Raw genomic sequence first — 19,869 nt, forward strand, 5'->3', positions numbered from 1 at the left:
ATGCATTTACTTTCATGACCACAGTTGTCATGTGAAGGACCTTGTCCTGTGAAAAGCTGATGTTGGCAGTCATACCTTTTGAATAAAGTGTTGTGAGAAACAGTATGTGAGCAGTCTAAAAGCCTCAGATTCGACGGACTGAACACTGCCAGGTGTGCCTTCTGATAGGGACATTCTGTGGCAGTCCCTGGTGCTTTGGGGAGCTGTGTCATGAAAACTAGAGCATCTGATTCCATAAAGGAGGATGTTAGGTTGACCTGGCTTAATTAAGTTTTTGCTATTTCTGTACCTTGTCTCAGAATCTACGGCAAGGAAATTTTGTCTACACTATGTATTTCTCTGATTGGGGGAAAATGGGGCAAAAGGGGAGAGATTTAGCTTTTATATAATTTTAAACCGTAAATGTGCCTTGATTAAGCTGTCAGTTTTTAAAATAGATGCGTCTCTAAATTTTTGAATTTTCTTGTAAACTGTTACGGGCTAGAAAAGCTATTCTGCCAGCCAGCCTTATTGCTCTCCTTTGTCTCTGGGCATCATTAACCATCCTCACTGTTAGGTTCTTCAATGTGACTCTGAATCCCAGTACCTCGATGTTGATGGCGGCCGTGTTTGGGGGGCAAGGACCCGGGTGACGTGTGTCTGGCCAGGTGTGGCCGCGTGGGCTGCGCGGGCCGCAGGGCCTCATGCTCCCCGCAAGCTCACTCACCTTGTGGTTCTGTTGCTTCTTCCTTGCTTACCTTTGTCTCTGCTACTTTTCTGCATTTCTGCGCAGCTTGCTCACTTCAGACAGAGAAAAACAAAAGGCGACTGTACGCATTCGAAGAAAACGCCGGCGAAGAGGAAGGGCACGACTGTCAATGCGCCTGTCACGGAGGAGAGTCCGGTAGCTGCGCCCGGGAACGCTGGGCCCCTGGGAGGCCTGGACATTGGCAAGAACCCGACCTGCAGTGACACCCCTGATGGCACTGAAGCCGCTCAGGTGCATTTAGTCAGCTTTGTGTTTTCGTATTTTGCTTATCTTGTAGTTCTTGCGAGCCTAATGTGCTGAAAGTGGTGTTGGGTCTGTTTTTGTCCATCCAAAGTTAGGGAAAGAGGGTTTTACTCTATCTTGCAGATGGGGAGTATATTTTTGTAGTTACTTACAGTTAAAAGTTGTTTCTTCATCATGTGATTTTGAAATGTTGAATGGTTGTTTGAAGGCGAGTGTCGGTGTTGGTGATGCTATGGTAACAGAAGCTTGACAAGTGTGGGCTCCTCAGGTGTGGCTGTGCAGCAGCCCCTCTGACACTTAAACCGTAACGTCCTTTCATGTGCTCTCAAATCCGCCTCGTTCTTGGTTGTAGCCTTCCCCTTCTTTCTGAACGTGGAATGAGGAGGCAAGGGGTGAAGGCATCCCAGAAACGTTGTCTTGTCTGCTGCTTGAGGCCCTGTGGCTGCAGGGGCAGGTGTGGACCTGGGTGTGCAGGGTGCCTGGCCTCACGGGGCCTGTCGAGGGCCTGCGTGGGGGCTGTCCCTGGGGCCTCCTCTCGCCTGTATTATGAGCAAGGGGCCTAGAACCAGGAGGATCTGTTGCTTATGTGTGGCAGGGGCAGGGCAGGGGTTGGCTAGAATGAGCAGAACACTGGTGGCCAAGGGCAGACTGCCTGAAAACCATGTTGTATTTGCACTGCCTGACTGAGAAAAAATGGGGTGATTACTGAGTAGTTTATGATATTCTACCTACAAACCTAGAGTGCTGCTTTCGGCAAATGGGAAGGCCTTGTCACGGTGCTGCGACTTTGCCCGGGAGCTGCTGCAGAATTCTGGTGCCTGAGCCTCTGGACCAGACTGTGCCCGGCTGACTCGCCCTCCATTGCCTGTGCTCTCAGAGACCTGAGACTGGATTTCAGTTGCTGTTCATGCTTGTCTTCTTGTTGCTTCTCTGGGGTAGAGCTGTGGATCTCAGTAGCCTTGTCTTGTTGCAGCTAAGTACGCGAACTCCATGTTGAGGGGGCCAGGCACTTACTCTCAGTGGCTTTTCTTTGTATGTTTCTTGCCTAGGCTCTTTGAGGAGAAAGGCTCATAGTGTAAGTTAGCATTTATTATTTCGTATCTTTACTTTCAAATTAGACAAGTCTTTTTTTTTTTTTTTAATTTTAACTTAAAACTTTTGTATTTTTCAGCTGTTTGTTTTAAAATAATGTTAGAGCTACAAAAAGTTTGTAAAAAATAGCAGAGTTCCTAGATATCCCTCACCTAGATTCCTGAAACATTGATATCCATGTAATCACAATATAAATGATTATGCAGTTTCAGTAAACATTGAAACAATACTGTGAGCTAATTGACAGAGCTTTTTCTAATTCTTCCCATTTTTTCTGGTCCAGGATTCTATGTTGCAATTCAGTGCCTTGTCACCTTAGTCTCCTCCAGTCTGGACAGTTTCTTAGTCTTCCTTTGTGTTTTATAAGTTTGACCTTTGTGGGCTGCTAGCTAGTTGTGTGGTAGGATCCCTGTCAGTTTGGCTCTGTTTGATATTTTCTCCTGATTGAAGTCAGGTAGTACATTTTAGCAGGAACGCTGTGGAGGTAATGATGTTGCCTGCCAGGGGTGTCTGAGAAGAGGCATGGGTGGTATGTCTCACTACTGGGGGGCCTGCCAGATTTCTTCTGATAGAAAAGTTTCTGTTTTTCCTGTTGTAGTTAATAAGTATATAGTGTGGAGGTACTTGGAGATCCTGTAAACATTCTGTCACTTTTAGCTTTCATTGAGGACTCTTACCTGTAGTAACTACTGTGGTGTTGGCTGGATGATGACTTTGTTTCCATCATTCCACCTGCATATGTTAATTGGTGTTTTACTCTAAGGAGGAACTGTTGCTCCTCCCCAACTTGTTTATTTATTCAATAATTTCTATCAGTATGGACTGCTAGATACTTATTCTATTTTGGGTTTTAATCCATCGTATCAGTGTTTATTTTGTTGCTGAAACACATACATTTGGCCATTGGGAGGGCCTTTGGATTGGCATCTGTGACCTTTCAACATGTGCTCATTGTTGGCTGGCACCTACTTCCATACTTTCTGCGCCAAGACTTTCCAGGCTTAATTGGTTCTTTCCCTTCTACAGCCCCAAACCAGTCATTTCTTCTAGGAGCCCTGGTACCTTTTGGTGGAGAATGGTTTTAGAAGCCAAGATTTGTGTGCTCAGTGCGCTTATTGCTAGCAGGGTGTAGTTGCTTCTGCGCTGTTTCAAAAGAGAGCAGGAAAATATAAGTAAATGTATATTCAAACACATCTGTACATATTTCTTTATTTGTATGTATAGTAAAAATCATAAATTAATAGTAATATCTTCAATTTTAATACAACAGTACAAATTTTGTTTTCGTTTTCCCCCTCTTTACTTTTCACTCCTTTTACCCATAGTGAGAAACCTGACATCCTTATTTACAATATCTTTATTTACTCAGTCTTAAAATACACATAAATAAGCTTCAGTTCTCATGCTTATGAAAAACAAATTTGTTAACTAAAGTGGAATATTTGTTTATATTAGCTTTCCCCACTTTTTGAATGTTTGCTTTACACCACGTCGCTTTTATAAAAGGCCAAATTAATACCTGTTTTTTGCTAACTGAAAGAAATCCAGAGAGGATTTTCACTTTTATGAAGGAATGCAATTGATTCTTTAAGGCCATTTTGGCTTATGAGAACTTTCTTAGGAAGGCTCAACTTTTGGTCTTGGGGGAACCTGTGGTTCTTTTTTGTCTTTATTGTTCCAGGTTATTTGTTAGATGTAAAGAGAGTGAAAGTTGCTTAGTCGTGTCCATCTCTTTGTGACCCCATGGACTGGAGTCCATGGAATTCTCCAGCCCAGAATACTGGAGTGGGTAGCTTTTCCCTTCTTCCCTTCTTGGGATATATGTACTGCAAATATTTTTCCTGGTCTTGCTTACCTAGCTTTGTTCTTAACGGTGTCTTGTGATAAGCAAATATTCTTCACTTTGATGTTGAGCTCATCACTTCTTCCTGTGGTTAGTGATTTCTGTGTCCTGTCCAAAAGATCTCTCCTGTCCTCTGGTTGTGAAGACCGTCTTCCGTGTCTGCTTGAGGCTTTCTGGCCTGGTTTCTGTGTTTAATTCCGTGATCTGTCTCAAGTTACTTTCTGTGTTTAGAGCACCTTGACTTGTAGAAGAATAGTTTATAGTCTTGCTGGTTTTGAGTGTTTTATAAATAGAATAACCCAGTATGCTAGCTTCACATTTGCTGGGCTGTTTAAAGTTTTTGGCCATGTCAAATGGCATTGTGGGATCTTAGGTCCCTTACCAGGATTTGATGGAGCAGGAAATGGTAACCTACTCCAGTACTCCTGCTTGGAAAATTCCATGGATGGAGGAGCCTGGTAGGCTACAGTCCATGGGGTCGCAAAGAGTCGGACATGACTGAGTGACTTCACTTTCTTTCTTTCCATAGTTGCTTTTGGAGAGGGAAATGGCAACCCACTCTAGTGTTCCTGGAGAATCCCACGGACAGAGGGGCCTGGTGGGCTACAGCGTATGGGGTTGCAAAGAGTTGGACACGACTAAGCAACTACTACACACACACACCAGAATTTGAACCAGTGCCCCCTGCTGGGGAAGCTCAGAGTCCTAACCACTATACTGCCAGGGAAGCCCCTCCCTGAATTGTCATCTCGAAAGCAGAACATGGAGATGGTCTCTCCAGTCACGTAGAAAACTGGAGGAGAGATGAGTTCATTACCCCTTGCCCTTCTAGGTGGTTCCTCTGCTTCCTCATTATTTAAGGCATTGTTGGCATGCTTGGGAATAACTGAATTGACGGATTTATCCTTATGATGATGAAACAGCATTGTGTTATGGGAGAAGCAGGTTGCTCAGATCCGTCTTGCATCCTAGGTAAATGCAGGGGTCTGGCAGTAATTGCAAAATAAAATGTTTTACTCTAGTTAAAAAAAAGGGGGGCGGATTTTTTTTCACTGTTCTTTGGAAGGCCTATATGAAAGATAAAATTATGCCAGCCTTCTCAAGTAGTTATAACTGCTCAGAAATGAAACTGCTAAGTGCAGTTGGGTCCAGCAGACCCTGACATTCTGACAGCAGTGAGTGATGTGTGGTCGGGTGTGGCAGCCCATATGGACGTGGTGGGAAGCCACCAGTGAGTTGACAAGGAGAGTGCACTGAGCCTTCCTGCAGATAAAAGCCCTAAATTATTGTAAATTTATGTGTCAAAACTATTGGGGGGAAATTTGTTGGAAAACTTTAAACTCAATTTTGAGGTGATTTAGAAAAACAAAATATTACTTTACAGATTTTTAAGGAAAATATTTATCAAAAAAGGAAAATCTTGAAGATGAAATATTTGAATTTGTATCAAATTAAGAGCTTAGAAAATGTGCATGAATGTGAAAGACCAGGATTTGTTGAGAAACTAAAATTTAGTGATTTAAATGTTAAGTACACAGTGAAATAAAGAAACAGAATTCATTAAAAATCATGCAGCACCATCATGAGGGAAACAAGTTACAAAAAATGTTTAGAGTTGAGACTGGTTTAGGAGGAGATTGTAGATGGACCTGGCAGGCCTAGAGTGGGGCAGAGGTGGAGGGATCGGGGGCAGAGGGGCCGGGGCTGCCCAGGTGCCGCTGTGGACTCCCCTCCTGGCCCTTCCCCGCCAGCTGCAGGAGCCCAGCAGAGAGAGGACGCCGCCGAAGCTGGATGGCCACTGTGCAGAGCAGCCCGGGGTCATGACGAAGGTGAGCTTTCCCTGGGTTCCCTCTTAAGGCGTGTCCTTGTCTCCTCCCATGCGTGGGAACTGGAGGCAGAGCTCCCTGCATGCAAGGCCTCTCTTCACGCCCTCCTCACTTGGCTGGTGGGTGTGGAGGGGGGAAACCGCCTTTCTGCCCTGCAGGTTTCTGTCATTGGTCAATGTGCTTCCCAGGCCTGGCCCACACCCCAGACGCTGCAGGGGCTGGCATGCAGGCTAGGGGTCAGTGTTACTGTCCCAGCTCCTCCCAGAGTGGTCAGTGTGACTTCGATGGATATTGAATTGATTCCTTTTTCAAATCAATTCAGTTTTGTTAGCATTTGCAAGAAAAATGATTAGATATTGACCAATATCAAAGAGTTGTCTATCTGTTTTTTTTTTTTTTAATTGAAGTATAGTTGTTTTACATTATGTTAGTTTCAGGTGTAAAGCATGGTGATTCAGTAGTTTTATAGATTATACTCCATTAGAAGTTAATACAAAATAATGATATTTTAGACACTCAATTCTAGCTGGACTCAGTTCACACTACTTGTAGCAGTGAGCAAGTTTGGTTTTTAATCTGCATTATTGCAGGAGAAATCTAGATCATAGGGCTTGGAAAAATGGTCTCTGATGGAGTCTGTAAGACCCAGTCTTAAATACACATTTCATACTTGTTTAAGCTGTGACTTATAGCATCTTTGTGGAAAAGTACACAGAACTTACATATAGCCCAACAGATGAGTACACCACGCACCGCAGGTGACCCCTCTGCTGGTCAGAGGTAGGACAGTGCTGGCTCTGATCCCTACTGTCCACCCCAAGTGAGCACTCACTTGCTGATTCTGCCGTGGAACTCTGTGTAAATGGACCTGGTCTCTTTTCTCCTTCACCTTTAGCATCTCTGCAGATGTCAGTTTAAGATGTATGTCTGGTGAATAGCATAGGGTTGATTTTTAACTGAGCCTGACAATCTGTCTTCTTATTTGGCAGTGAATTCCCTTGTATTTAATGTCATCACTGCTGTACCTGTACTTAACACCAGACATTTAATTTGGGTTTTCTGTTTGTCTTGCCTGTTTTGTTCCTTTCTTTTCACCTGTTTTGCCTTCTTTGAATTATAATTTATCATGAGATTTACAAAGAAATTGTCCTTTTATGCATTTTGAAGTAATAGTACACAGTTTCTGTTCTTTTAATGGTGAGGTTATGAAATACAGTCTATATACTTAATTTATCTAAGTATAAGTTTAATCACATTCACTTTCCTCTTGCGTAATTATTTAAACTCTGTTTTTACTTCCCTCAACCTCTATTTTTGTCATGGTCTTTTTAAAAATTGTATTAGGTTGGTACAAAAGCGATTGCGGTTTCAGGCTATGAGTTTTAAATCATTACAACTAGGCTCAAACACGTCTTTATTAATCAAAGTAGGAACTGCTATAATCAGCACATTTTTGCCAATGAGAAAAAAGATTGCTCATTCCTATAGTGTAAAAATCCATGCTTCAGGATTCAGTGAACCTTTGGAAAGCATTTTCTGCCTCCTGCTGGTTATGGAAGCATTTTCTCTGCAAAAAGTTGTTGAGATGCTTGAAGAACTGAGAGTCTTCTCGCGAGAGGTCAGGTGAATATGGTGGCTGAATCAACATCTTAGCCCGATTCATTCAACTTTTGAAGAGTTGATCACGCGTTGTTGTGGAAAAGAATTGGGGCCATTTTGTTGACCACTGCCGGCTACAGGCCTTGTAGTTTTTGGTGCATCTCATTGACTTGCTAAGCATACTTCTCAGATATAATAATGGTTTTGCTGTGATTCAGAAAGCCATAGTGGGTGAGACCTTCAGCAGACTACCGAAAAGTGACCATGACTTTTTTTTTTTTGCAAGTTTGGGTTTGGGAAGTGCTTTGGAGCTTCTTCTTGGTTCAGCCAGTGAGCTGGTTGTCCTTGGTTGTCATATAAAATCCACTTTTTGTCACACATCACAATCCGATCGAGAAATGGTTTGTTGTTGTTGCATAGAATAAGAGAAGACGATAATTCAAACCAATGATATTTTTGATTTTTGGTCAGCTCATGAAGTACTCATTTATTGAGCTTTTTTACCTTTCCAGTTTGCTTCAAATGCCAAGACTGTAAATGGTCGACAGATTCTTCAGCAACTTCTAGTGTAGTTGTAAGAGGATCAGCTTTGATGATTGCTCTGAATTGGTTGTTGTCAACTTCCAATGGCCAGCCACCGTGCTGTTCGTCTTCAAGGCTCTCGTCTCCTTTGCAAAACTTCTTGAACTTCCTTGGCACTGTACGTTCGTTAGCAGTTCTTGGGCCAAATGCGTTGTTGATGCTGTGAGTTGTCTCCACTGCTTTATGACCCATTTTGAACTCAAGAAAATTGCTTGAATTTGTTTTTTTGTCTAACATCATTTCCCTAGTTTAAAGTAATAAGTCATTAGCAGAAAAAAATTAAGCAAGAAATACTTATCAAAATGATGTATAAAGTAACCACATTTGTACCAATATCAGACAGCAAATTTCAATAATGCAAAAACCTCAATTACGTTTGTACCAACCTAGTAAAACACTCATAAGATTTATCATCTTAATGATTTTTGGGTGCACAATTCAGTGGTGTTTGTTCATTCACAGTGTTGTGCATCCTTCAGCACCATCTGTCTCCACAGCTCTTATCTCATCAACCTGAAACCATGTTCGTTGATGGCATCTCCCCAGCCCCTGGGCCACCATCCTACCATCCGTCCTTATGGTTTGACGACACTGCATGCCTCACGTGAGTGGCATGACGTTGTCTTTCATGGCGGCACGCAGCTAACCTCACTGTCCTCCAGGAGCTGGAGCTGGAGGTGCTTCGCCTGAGCCTGAGTGACATGCACGCGGCAAGGCTGGAGCGGACGCAGGCGAACCTGCAGCGCGATAAAGAGGCGGCACTGGCCGAGCTGCATGCTGAGCTCACTGGGCGGCACGCACAGGAGCGGGCCCTGCTGCAGAGCCGGGCACGCCGGGAGCTGGAGCTGGTCCGTGAGGAGGCAGGTATGCACGGTGGCTGTGCATGGGGCTGGCCGACAACCTGGGGGTGTCGACAGAAGATCCTGGCTTGAGAGCTGTGAGTTTCTTTGTCGCTTCTTCACTTTCTGTCTCTGGCCACAGTTTGTGGCCACCCCAGACCCCCATTCCCATCCTAGACCCCCATCCCAGTCCCCCATCATCATCCCAGACCTTCATCCCAGTCCCCCACTCCAGACCCCTATCTCCGCTCTGGACACCCATCTCAGACCCCCACACCAGACCCCCACCCCCATCCCAGATCCCCATCCCAGTCCCCCATCCCTGCCCTAGACACCCATCTCAGACCCCCACTCCAGACCTCCATCCCCACTCCAGACCCCCATCCCCACCCCAGACTCCCGCCCTAGATCCCTATCCCTGCCCCAGACACCAATCCCCACTCCAGACCCCCATCCCCTCCCCAGACCCTTATCTTAGACCCCCATTCTCACCTCAGACCCACACCCCAGACCCCCATCGCTACCCCAGACCTGCATCCCTGCCTTAGACCCCCAACCTGGACCTCTATCCCCTACTGGACCCCAGCACTGCCCCAGACCCCTCCGCCCACCCATACCCCACCCCTGGCTCCTCACTGTGCTCAAAGGCCGTCTCACTGCTGGTGGCACCTCAGGCGCCTTTCAATCTTGCAGTTCTCTGGCCTTAAAGTGAACTTTTATGTTGTCATTTTTTATGTTTCTTGGTACATTTTTTGTTGGTATTTTTGTAAAAATCAATTTTATGTAATAGTTTTATTGAGCTGTAATTTATGTACCATATAACTCACCTGTTTAAAACTGTTTCAAGGCAGCACTTTGGTGGCTTTTCTTGTTTTTTCTGCTCAGAACGTTTTTCCCCCAGAAGAGTCCCTGGGCTGTTTTCTCTGACCCACCTTGGGTTGCAGAGTCTTCCTTTCCTTCCCCCCCCCCCCCGCTACCCCCCAGAAGCATCCTCCTCAGTCCTCTGACGCATCTTCATGGAGATTCAGGCAAACACAAGGAGATTATTCCATGTCCTCCCCTGCTTTTGTTAAGTTTTAAAAATATGAAATATGCTTGTCCTAGGCCTGTTTTGATGCTGTTTCCTCTACCAGCACCCCTGGGAACAGTCCCCAGAGAGGCCCATCTGCCCTCCACTCCCTGGACTCTGCCACGGGCAGGGCCCCCATGGACCTGGTGGAACCTGCCCTTGCAGGGTGGTGGCTGGATCTCTGCATGGATCCCGGGCTTGCTGGGCCACCCTCCCAGCACCTGGTGGTGCTGGCTGTCACCTGCTGCTGCTCCCCTGGCCCAGTTCACCTTCTCCTCTGCCCCTGGCGCCTGGCACCTCTTTTCTAGTGCTTTTTCCCTCCCGGTGGACAGCTGTTGGGACCTGAAACGTCTTTACCTGTCTCCCTTTACTTACTGTCCAGCACCCAGCCTGGAAGCTGGCCCTGCAGGATCCTTGGACTCCAGGCCCTGGGTGTGCATGGGGTCCGGTGCAGGGCCGACTGGCCGAGGTTCTACTAGCAGAAGGATGAGGTGGGCTCAGTGATCTGTGAGGCCCAGAGCCAGCCTCACATGACCCTCCTAGACTGTTGCTCTGGCTGGACGTCTCCTGTGCTCTGTTGGGCACGAGAGTGATTGCTAATCAGAGCGGCCATCTTCACCATCTCGATTCTCTCAGGTGCATCCTGTCCTGTCCTGTCAGTGCTGGCGAGTGTCCTGTGGAGTGGCCTGTGGTGCTGGAGCCTTGTCCTCTCTGGGGAACCAGACTGTGGGGAAGTCTGAGCCTCGGTGATCCGAGCCACTTGTCATGTTTGTTTGTCTTGCAGCTGAGCTGAAGGAGAAGCTACAATCAGAAATAGAAAAAAACGCCCAGATGATGGAGGTACATAGGATGGGAAAATGTCATTCTGTGTAGGTGGTATTTCCCTCACCCCCCGGGGTCTCGCACTTGATTCTCACAATGCAGTCATAGCTGGAGTCGCCAGGGCAGTGTGGCGCACTGCTCTCTCTGCCCAGCGTGGATTCCTCAGCAACTGCTCGTGTCTTTTGTGTGGCCTGATGTGATGGGAGGCTCTTCCCTCCCGTCTGGCTTCTGAGCAGCCCTGCGGCCTGGCCCTGGCTGTGCTCGGGACACAGACCTCGGTCCTCAGGGACAGGAGACACGGACACCACTTAGGAAGCTGTGGTGGGGTGGAGATACGGGACGAGCGTCCCTGAGGGTGAAGGCGGAAGCCAGTGTGCTGACAGCGCTGAGCACGCCAGCTGGTGCTCTGCTTGTCCTGCTGCTCCCACTCCATGCCCCCTTTTGGGGGTAAGAGTTCTGATTTAGGGTGTAACAGGATTAGCTCTTTTCTGAGGAAGTCCCTCAGCAAACTTTTGACTCTTGTGACCCATCCCTTTTTCAAGTCCCCCTTTGTAGAAGAGTTCTTGGCGCTGGTGACGGCAGTGGAAGCGGGTGGTGGTGGGGACTGTGTCCTGGCCACTCTGGACAGGTGGCAAGTGGAGGACAGCCTCAGGCCCCAGCTCAGGGCACCCTCAGTCCCAGTTGTCCAGCTCGGGGCGCTTGGGCAGAGTCTGGCCCTGTAGAGCTGGGTGGCATTGCTGTAGTGCCTGGGTCTGTGTGGGTGACAGATGCCTGGCTTGTCAGCTGAGTTCCTGTGCTTCTGCTCTGAGGCCACTTCTGTTTCTGGCGGCGGTCCAGGCCCTCATGTCCTGGGATGTTTGCCTGCTGCTGTTCCTGTCTGACTGGACGTCTCAAGCCGCATGCTGTACTCACAGTCTTGTCTGAGCAGGGATGACTGGGTTTTGAATGCGAGGTTGAAATAGTTTTACCTCAGTAATCAACTGTTGGCTATCATTTCCTCTTTCTCATTTAAATTAGATTCTGAAGCAAGACTGGGAATCCGAGAGAGACTCGTGTTTAGAAAACCTACGCCAAGAATTATTGGAAAAGCATCGGTCAGAACTGGAGAATTTACAAAACCAGTTTAAGAAAGAATTGGCACAACAGAAAGCTGAATTTGAGAAGGTTTTTCAAGCCAAAAATCAAGCTGAATGTGAGTCTTTAAGTAAAATGAGCAAGTTTGGAGGGGCTGGTTTTCCTGTGTCATCTAGAGAGACTGCCATGTGAGGGACCAGCAGAACACAGCCAGTGTGGTCCTGCCTCATGGGTCTCAGGCCTCTCGGGTTCCCTGAAATTTCCAGAATCCTTTGTTTCAGAGACAGTTTTTACGTGTTCTACTACTGGAACATGTTTGTTTTGCTACCAAACAAGTAATATGCAGTTGTTCACTTTCTGTTAGACGGTGACACCCACTCGCAGTAGGCACTGTCTGCTGGCCTGTGCCTTCCCCTTCCCCCTTGCCTCCCTCTGTCCTAGAGGAGAGTGGAGTCCTAAGAACAGAGTCTTGAGAAAACAGGGTCTGCAGGGAGCCTGGGGACACGCGGTGCGTACAGCTGTTGCTGCAGGTGGAGGACACTGTGCCATCACAAACTGAGGCCCCGGCCCGTTGGCAGGTTCCCTTCAGACGCAGGAGGCGCAACACGAGGCCTCCCTGAGCAAGCTGTGTGCAGACCTGCAGCTGGAGCACTGCCAGTACTTGGAGGAGCTGGAGCGGAAATTCCGAAAGAAGGAAAAGGAGAACCAGCTTGAGGTAGGCACCCGCTTCTTTATTTGAATTGTCAGTGCAGGAGGGAGTTGAGGAGACCTTGGATTGGATTCACGCTCTGTCATCAGCCAAAACTTAAGCCCTAATTTGTGTTACATGTTTTTTTACTTTTAAATCGAGGTTTAGGTGATTTACAATATTGTGTGAGTTTTAGACGTACAACATAGTGATTCCCAATTTTTAAAGATTATATTTTATTTATAGCTATTATAAAACATTGTCTGTATTCTCAGTGTTATACAATATAGTTGATTTTATACCTAATTATACTTAATAGTTTGTACCTCTTAATCCCCTCCCCTAACTTGCTTCTCTCCCCTTCCCCTCTCCTCATTGATGATCATAGTTCGTTCTTTATAACTGTGAGTCTTTTTGTACATATATTTGTTTTATTTTTTAGATTGCACACGTTACTGATAACATACAGTATTTGTCTTTCTCCTTCTGGCTTGTTTCACTTGGTGTAGTATTCTCCAGTCCATCCATGTTTCTGTGGATTGCAGTATTTTTTTTTTTTTTTTTATGGCTGTGCCGGCAGCCATGTTCCATTATGGGATTCCCACATGGCTCAGTGGTAAGGAACCCGCTGGCCAATGAAGGAGACCTAGGAGATACAGGTTCAATCTCTGGGTCAGGCAATCCACAGGCAATCCACAGGCAATCCACTGGCAATCCACTCCAGTATTCTTGCCTGGAGAATGAGCCTGGTGGGCTGCAGTCCATGGAGTCACAAGAGTCAGACATGACTGAGCGACTGCACATGCAGGCAGCACTCCATTATATATGTGTCCACGTCTTTTTTATCCATTTGTCAGTGGATACTTAGGTTGCTTCGGGATGCGTGTATCTTTTTAAATTAGTTTTTCCATTATTTCGGGTGTATACCCAAGAGTTGCTGGGTCATATGGCAGTTTTGTTTTTAGTTTTTTGAGGGACCTCCATACTCTAAGCCCTAATTTAAAGGGACTCTCAGTATTTGCTGAGGCAGTAGGTAGCCACATCAGGAGGTAAAGTCTGTGACTGTGACTTAATGATGTTGTCCAGTCCTACCCTTGGAGAAGGCTCCGGCCATCAAGGGTGCAAGGTTCTGCTGCTCACATCTTCAGAACTTTATTCCAATGCTACTCTACGTACCAAAATGTGGATGATGTGGACATATCTCACTCAAGGGCCTGAAGGGCCTTTGTCACGAAGACCAAGAGCCAAGCAGTGCCCCATGCATTGATTCAAGAAATCAGGAAGTGACTGGGAGACTGGCAGGAGTTAGCTGAGGCTGGTGCATGGGTTTGCAGGGAGGAGAGTCATGGAGCCCAGGAGGAGCCGGATCTGGCCCTGCTGTGCTGGCTCCTGTCTCTCCTCCAGACAGAGGGCAGCCTGGCCGGGCGGGGCCTGCGGCAGCCCCCCATCCTGGAGACAGGCAGCCAGAGGGGCATCTTCTGTCCTGTGCCTTGAAAAAGGAAGGGCCCATTTCATAGGCAGTGGGCACCTGCAGGCCTGCATGACCCTCACTCCCTTGGAGGCTTAGCCCCACGCTGGTGACTTGGGGAGCCTGGCAGCCACTCCAACCCAGGCCCCCAGGAGGGCGGGTGGTGCACCTCAGCTCCAGTGGTGCAGGGTTGGCTGGCACGTGGTACACACCCAGTGTGCAAGCTCTGTTTACTCTGAAAGAGGAGATGCTTCCCAGGGAGGTTGACCAGGCAACTTGGAGAAAACCAAACAGGCTGCATGGGGGTAAGGGACCAAGGTCATAGACGGGGAAGGGGGCCAGTGGGAGGGGCTCCTCTACCCTCCTTGACAAAGTAGGGGGCAGGTCTCTGCAGGGAACGAGGCCACAGCCTGAGAGGCATCCACATGTGAGACCATGGCTGCCATGGATTCCTCTGGATGGTCTCGGGGCTGCCGATTGGGGGATGGGGTGGACTTGGGTTGAGGCAGCTGCATGTTCTCACCTGGTGCCAGGGCCACAACCTGGCACCCACACTGTGCCTGCTTTCCAGCTGGAGAGGCTGCGTGCATCCTATGAGGAGCTGCAGGCTCGGTCCCGGGAGGAGATCCAGTGCCTGGGGGCCCAGCTGGAGTCCGCGAGGTCCAGCAGGCAGGAGCTGAGTGGTGAGCACCTTGTCTTCCCAGTCCAGGTCCCCGGAAGGGAAAGCTGCAGTTTGAACTGCTGAAACCCCAAAAGAAGTTAACAGTTTTGCAAACCCCAAAAGAAGTTAACAGTTTTGCAAGCCCCAAAAAGTGGTCTTGTAAACCTGTGTGCGTTTTGAGGTCTGTGGGGTCACTGTGTGGAGCTGTGGCGGCCCCTGGGCTTCACCATAGGCGAGCTAGCGATGATTCTGGAAGCCGACACGCACTGTTCACACGTGAGCCTGGGCTCCTGTTGAGGCTTGGTTAAGCACTGTGGGAACGCTGTTCTCACGCGGGAACTCGGGGCACAGCTGTGCCTTGCTGCGTATCACCTCCTGGGCCTGCAGGCTCTCCTGTGGCAAGTGTTGTCGGGCTCCTGTGGCTCTGAGCTCTGATTTTGGAGGGTGATGCCACGTTTACTGAGGGCACAAGACCCAGTCAAGAGCACAGGGCCAGGAGGTGTGGGCTTGTCTGCTGCTCTGCACACAGGCCTCAAACAGTAGGATCTGCCCTGTTGTGTTGTTGGGAACAAAGGACAGAGTTAGGAGAAAGGACCCGAGATCACTCCTGATGGCTGTGGGGTGCATAGGCTCCACGTGCCCTGTACCCGCCCTGTGGTCCCTGGGAGAGGGCGGCTCCAGGCAGAGCTGGTGGACTGACTGGAGGCTGGGCTTCAGACGTGCTTTCACACAGGGGTCACAGCCTGAGTGCTGCCTCTGCGGCCTCCCCTGTGTGGCTACGGCCCTCGTGGGGGACATAGATTTGGGACAGTGACTGTCTCCTTCCCCATTATTTGAAAGCTGATCACTGGCTGCGGTGGGCCAGCTGGCAGCACCTCTTAATCAGAATAGTGGTGGTGGTGACAGTTGTTTATGGTCTGTATTACTGTTCTTTTGCTGTAAACAAAACACCACCATCTCAGCAGCTTAAAACCACCCACATTTATTAGCATGGAAATCTGAGCTGGCGTGGCTGTTTCTGCCCAGGGTCATCCACAGCTGAGGTCAAGGTTCTGGGCTCTGCCATGACCTGACTTCCCGTTGACAGAATCCAGTGCTGTGGGACCGAGGTCCCATCTCCTGCTGGCTGGTGGCCCAGAGGCGGCCCCTCCTCTGTCTTCAGAGCCCCCGTGGCTTGGGGAGCCAGCCTGAGAAAGCCCTCTGCCCTCGAGGGGCACTGGGGTTTGCTGAGGCCGCCTGGGTGGTCTCCCTGGTAGTCTTCCTGCTCCAGGCCCTGTGCTCCTAGCACAAGCCCTGGGGGCCTTTGTCCATTCACAGGTTTTGGGGTGGAATGGGGCCCCCGCTTTACACTTCTGCTCTGGCCCTTCACTATGGGGTCTTCAGTGTCTCATTTCCCTGAGTGCCGTGTCTGAGATGCTCGCTTGTGTCCACCCATAAAGAGTTGCGTGAGCAGCTCCTGGCCCGGGCATCTCATGTGGAGGAGCTGGAGCTCCTGAAGAGAGACTTGGAGCAGCAGCAGCAGCAGGAGAGGAGCCGGCACGAGTCCGAACTGGAGCAGCTGAGGCTCTATTTCGAAGAGAAGCTGAGGGAGGCTGAGCAGAGCTACCAGGAGGACCTGACCCTGTTGCAGCGGCGCCTGCAGGAGGGAAGGGATGACTCCCTGCTGGAGGCCATGGGAACCAGGTGAGTGGCTTCCAGCCCAGCCCAGCGCAGGAGAACACACTGATGTTTGGGTCTTGGCATGGTGATGTTGAAGCTGACGCTGGTCTGACCTGCATGTGGGTGTGGTTGGTGACATCTGGCCAAAGTGGGTGGACATTGCCCTGCAGATTGGCACAGAAGTGGGGTCCCAGGGACAGTGGGATTCAGTGGCAAGGTACCACGTCAGGCTCTTACAATACAGCTTCTCTCTGAATTGACCCAGTGCCTGTTTGGAAGAGACATCAGAAGAAGAAAGAGACCATCTTGATGGACTCAGCCTTCAGCGGGAGCAGCTTGAGGTGATGGGCCGGCTTTGTTGTGTCTTGAGGTGTGACTGACGGGACCTGAGTGTCCAGTGTTGGTGTCATGACCGGATGCCTGGGTGTGATATGAAGGGTCTCCTTGGTCAGTTTGGTGAACCTGCACCTCCACAGAGTCAGAGCATTTTTCTTTTAATGAGAACTTGTAAGATCCCTCTCTCAGTGCCTATAGATAGACATACAGTGTCGTTGACTGTACCCCTATGAGAACTTGTAAGATCTCCTCTCTCAGTGCCTATAGACAGACAGTACAATGTTGTTGACTGCACCCTGATGAGAACTTGTAAGATCTCTTTCAGTGCCCGTAGACAGACGGTACAGTGTTGTTGACTATACTCCAGTGAGAACTTGTAAGATCTCCTCTCTCAGCACCTGTAGACAGACAGTACAGTATTGTTGACTGTACCCCTATGAGAACTTGTAAGGTCTCTTCTCTCAGTGCCTGTAGACAGACAGTTCAGTGTTGTTGACTGTACCCCTTGAGAACTTGTAAGATCTCCTCTCTCAGTGTCTGTAGATAGACAGTATGCCGTTATTGACTGTTCTCTAATGACAACTTGTAAGATCTCTTCTCTCAGTGCCTGTAGATAGACAGTATGCTGTTGTTGACTGTACTCCAATGAGAACTTATAAGATCTCCTCTCTCAGTGCCTGTAGACAGACAGTACAGTGTTGTTGATCGTACCCCAATGAGAACTTGTAAGCTCTCCTCTCTCAGTACTTGTAGACAGTACAGTGTTGTTGACTGTACCCTGATGAGAACTTGTAAGCTCTCCTCTCTTAGTGCCTGTAGATAGACATAGTGTTGTTGACTGTACCCTGATGAGAACTTATAAGATCTCTCTCAGTGCCTATAGACAGACAGTACAGTGTTGTTGACTGTACCCCGATGAGAACTTGTAAGATCTCTCTCAGTGCCTGTAGACAGACATAGTGTTGTTGACTGTACCCTGATGAGAACTTGTAAGATCTCTCTCAGCGCCTGTGGATAGACATACAGTATTGTTGATTGTACCTCGATGATAAATTTTAAGATCTCCTTTCTTAGCACCTGTAGACAGATGGTATGGTGTTGTTGACTGTACCCCGATGAGAACTTGTAAGATGCCTCTCTTTGGTGCCTGCCGGCAGTGCAGCCTTGTTGACTGTACCCTGTGCTGTGCAGGCACCTGGGACTCTTATCCTCTGACTAGAAGTTTGACCCCTTCACCCACTTCGCCCACAACCCCTCTACCACCTCTGGCAACCCCCAGTCTTTTCTCCCAGAGGTGGGTTTTTAGATTCCAGACGGAAGTGAGCCCATGCAGCACTTCTCTCTCAGTCTGACTGACCCCACCTGGTGTGGCACTCTCAGGGAGCGGCCGTGTTGTCGCAGGTTCTCCTCTTCTGTGGAGGAGAACCAGGCTCTCCTGCTCTCCAGGCTGCAGGAGGAGGCAGGCTCTCCTCTTCTGTGGCCGAGTAGTAGTTCCCGTGTGGGTAGGTCTATACGTGTGTAGGTGCCACATCTTCATCTGTCTGTCTGTCTGCAAATGGACACTCGGGCTGCTTCCACGTCCTGACTGTTGTAAATAGTGCTGCTGTGAATGGTGGCGGTGCTGGTTTAGTCGCTAAGTCGGGTCCAACTCTTGCGACCGCGTGAACTGTAACCTACCAGGCTTCTCTGTCCATGGGATTCTCCAGGTGTGGGTTGCCATTTCCATCTCCACGGGATCTTTCCCACCCAGGAATCAAAACCAAGGTCTCCTGCATTGCAGGTAGATTCTCTACTGACTGAAGTATGAGGGAATCCCTGATGAATGTTGGGGTGTGTGGCTTTTCGAATTAGTGATTTTGTTTTCTTTGGGTAAATACTCAGGAGTGGAATTGCTGTATCTATTTTTAATTTTTTGAGGAACCTCCTTCCTGTTTTCCACAGTGGCTGTACCAGTTTACTTTCCCACCAACAGTGCACAAGCATTCCCTTTTCTCCACACCCTGGATGACATTTGTTATTTGTTTTTTTAGCAGTAGCTGCTCTAACCCGTGTGAGCTGATACCTCACTGTGGTTTTGATTTATATTCTCTGACGATTCGTGATGTGGAGTGTCTTTTCACGAAACTGTTGGCCGTCTGGGTTTCTTCTTTGTAGAAATGTCTGCAGAAATGTTTGCAGGTCTAACCCACTCCAGTGTTCTTGCCTGGAGAATCCCAGGGACGGGGGAGCCTCGTGGGCTGCCATCTATGGGGTCGCACAGAGTTGGACATGACTGAAGCGACTTAGCAGCAGCAGCAGCAGCCTGCTTTTTAATCAGTTTTTTTGTGTGTGTGCTATTGAGGTATATGAGCATCTCAGTATATCACGAGAAGGCTGTATTTCATTAATCTTTAGTTGGGAAATGGGCTGTCTTTATGTTCTCAAGTCTGGATTTCCATCCTTTTCACTGAAGCTTTCTTCCGTGACACTGGTGAGTGGAGGGAGGCTTGTGCTTGTGTCTCTGGCATCTCCACAGGCTGACTGTGTCTGCTTGTTTAAAACGACCCCCTGGCTGGTCTGGAGCAAGACTCGCAGTCGGGTGGATGGCAGCTTGGGTCCTGCTCAGGTCCCACACTCTCCACAAGCTCCCCGACTGCCTGCCTCATGCGTGCTGGCAACCTGCGCTGAGAGGGAGGCGCTGGGGGCGTGCATGCTGGGCGTGTTCCCAGTGGCCTCCGTGCCGTTCGTCTCTGGCCTCTCTGTCCTCTGGCAGTGGGGCTCACTGGGCTATCTGTAATGCTGGAAGCCTTGTGCACCTGTTTGGACAAAGAGCTCCAGAGTGTGAGTGTATTCTTTCTCCTCCCAGCCCCAGCGCTGGGCAAGGCTGTGCTGTCAGCCTGACTTGAAGGAGGTTCCTCAAAAAATTAAAAATAGATACAGCGGTTCCACTCCTGAGTATTTACCCAAAGAAAACAAAATCACTAATTCGAAAAGCCACACATACCCCAACATTCATTAGGGATTCCCTCATACCTCAGTCAGTAAATAATCTGCCCGCAATGCAGGAGACCTGGTTTCAATTCCTGGGTGGGAAAGATCCCATGGAGATGGAAACAGCAACCCACACCATTTCAACCCAGGGAGCCTCTGGCAGCTCTTAGCCTTCCATGCTCCTCAGAGTCCTGTGATGGCACTTGGTCTGGGTCTGGGTCCGTTTTTCATCCTAGGGAAAGGTAGGGCCTTGACTCTCTTCAGTCTGGGACACTGTAGGGAAAGAGCAGATTAGCCAGGATGGCGCGGCCAGGCTCTCTTGGCCCGTGGCCTCTTGCTGTCACCCCGTG

The 19,869-nt window shown here is 48.7% G+C and overlaps 1 protein-coding gene across 5 annotated transcripts in view; it reads left to right on the forward strand.

Annotated features, from left to right (window-relative positions):
* Positions 1–19,869, forward strand: part of PCNT (pericentrin) — a 105,593-nt gene that overhangs the window by 1,896 nt on the left and 83,828 nt on the right. For all 5 annotated transcript variants that reach the window (XM_027548296.1, XM_027548315.1, XM_027548326.1 and 2 more), the window contains exons 2-10: positions 773–979; positions 5,678–5,755; positions 8,596–8,797; positions 10,626–10,681; positions 11,681–11,855; positions 12,316–12,452; positions 14,465–14,576; positions 15,994–16,237; positions 16,479–16,554. In XM_027548296.1, coding sequence (XP_027404097.1) covers positions 773–979; positions 5,678–5,755; positions 8,596–8,797; positions 10,626–10,681; positions 11,681–11,855; positions 12,316–12,452; positions 14,465–14,576; positions 15,994–16,237; positions 16,479–16,554 — 1,287 coding nt within the window. The remainder of the gene's footprint in view (positions 1–772; positions 980–5,677; positions 5,756–8,595; positions 8,798–10,625; positions 10,682–11,680; positions 11,856–12,315; positions 12,453–14,464; positions 14,577–15,993; positions 16,238–16,478; positions 16,555–19,869) is intronic.

Source organism: Bos indicus x Bos taurus, chromosome 1, assembly GCF_003369695.1.
Source record: "Bos indicus x Bos taurus breed Angus x Brahman F1 hybrid chromosome 1, Bos_hybrid_MaternalHap_v2.0, whole genome shotgun sequence".
NCBI classification, from domain to species: domain Eukaryota; kingdom Metazoa; phylum Chordata; class Mammalia; order Artiodactyla; family Bovidae; genus Bos; species Bos indicus x Bos taurus.